Source organism: Lagenorhynchus albirostris, chromosome 6 (assembly GCF_949774975.1).
Source record: "Lagenorhynchus albirostris chromosome 6, mLagAlb1.1, whole genome shotgun sequence".
Classification (NCBI taxonomy): Eukaryota; Metazoa; Chordata; class Mammalia; order Artiodactyla; family Delphinidae; genus Lagenorhynchus; species Lagenorhynchus albirostris.
The window spans coordinates 62639084-62640386 of record NC_083100.1 but is presented as its reverse complement, the minus strand read 5'-3'; the positions used below and the strand labels follow the sequence as shown (position 1 = coordinate 62640386).

At 46.3% G+C, this 1303-nt stretch overlaps 1 protein-coding gene and 1 non-coding gene across 2 annotated transcripts; both read right to left on the bottom strand.

The window, feature by feature from the left end:
* Positions 1–217: 217 nt before the first annotated feature.
* Positions 218–578, bottom strand: LOC132521784 (large ribosomal subunit protein uL16-like). The gene has a single exon (XM_060151452.1). The coding sequence runs from the start codon at positions 535–537 to the stop codon at positions 235–237; it is 303 nt and encodes a 100-aa protein (XP_060007435.1). The 5' UTR covers positions 538–578; the 3' UTR covers positions 218–234.
* Positions 579–594: 16 nt separating this feature from the next.
* LOC132522491 (small nucleolar RNA SNORA70) lies at positions 595–729 on the bottom strand. The gene has a single exon (XR_009541234.1). It is a non-coding gene; the product is annotated as a small nucleolar RNA SNORA70 (small nucleolar RNA).
* Positions 730–1303: the final 574 nt, after the last annotated feature.

Sequence of the window (1303 nt, the reverse complement as noted above, 5' to 3'; positions counted from 1 at the left end):
CGGTGGCCTCTCTCGTTGCAGAGCACGGGCTGTAGGCACACGGGCTTCCAGTAGTTGTGGTGCACAGGCTTAGTTGCTCCGCGGCATATGGGATCTTCCCAGACCAGGGCTCAAACCCATGTCCCTTGTGTCGGCAGGTGGATTCTTTTTTTTTTTTTTTTTTTTTTTTTAACAGGGAAAAGAAAGTAGAGTTTATTGGTGGGAATAGGTAGGGAGGGGGCAGCACCAAGGCTCTCACGAGTGCAGGGCCCGCCATTTGTCCAGGGGGCCACGATTAGGGATGTACTTGACCCCACAGCCATCTGGAATGAGCCACTTTTTTGCCACCATGTTTTCAAACTCATCTGCATTAAACTTAGTAAATCCCCACTTCTTGGAGATGTGGATCTTCTGGCGGCCAGGGAACTTGAACTTGGCCCTGCGGAGGGCCTCAATCACATGCTCCTTGTTCTGCAGCTTGGTGCGGATGGACATTATGACCTGGCCAATGTGGACCCTGGCCACTGTGCCCTGGGGCTTTCCAAAGGCACCACGCATACCTGTCTGGAGCCTAGATTGGGGACAGCATGCCAGTCATTAATGTCCACTGGAAAGGGCTGTCTCCAAGGTCCCTTAGGGCAACCCATACAGGCAACAAGCTGCATACACTACCAAGGAGGCTGCTGTTTGCAGCCATTGCACACCGGGCCCCCATGGGGAAAAGAGCACAGTCGGCTTAACTGGCTGCAAAGGGCAGGTGGATTCTTAACCACTGCGCACCAGGGTAGTCCCCAAACTGGCTTAAACATAGAGTTGATTAGCACTTAGAAAAGAAACTGGAGATAACTCAGAGCAGGTTTCACAAATTAACCTCTTTTTTTTTTCCTGATAGGGCATCTATATTGGTAGATCAGAGATAGATAACTGATGTTAGTTAGGGATTTCAGAGAGTCATGTGTCAAAGTCTTTCATAATAGTTTGGTAGGCAAAATGGAGAAACCAAGGCAATGTGATAGTACAGATAAGACCAGCAACTCTATGATGGAAGAGATTGTCACTAACGTGTTCACTGCTATGTCTTCTCTATGCAACGCAAAGCCTTACCCAGGCTCAAAAAATTTGCATTGATTTAGTAGTTAGGTGCATTCACTGATGTACCAAAACACATTGTTTTCTGGATCTCTGTCAACAGATTTTATTTTATTTGTCTCCGTATCTCCAGGGCATTAGAAAGTACCTGGCATAAAGAAGTAGGCATTTAATAAAATGTGATAGATGAATGAATAAGTCTATAGATCTTCTATAAATTCTTACAAGGTTCTTT

What these genes read in the sequence shown, in the direction of transcription:
- LOC132521784 (XM_060151452.1), bottom strand. Translation starts at nt 537, where the DNA reads ATGCGTGGTGCCTTTGGAAAGCCCCAGGGCACAGTGGCCAGGGTCCAC.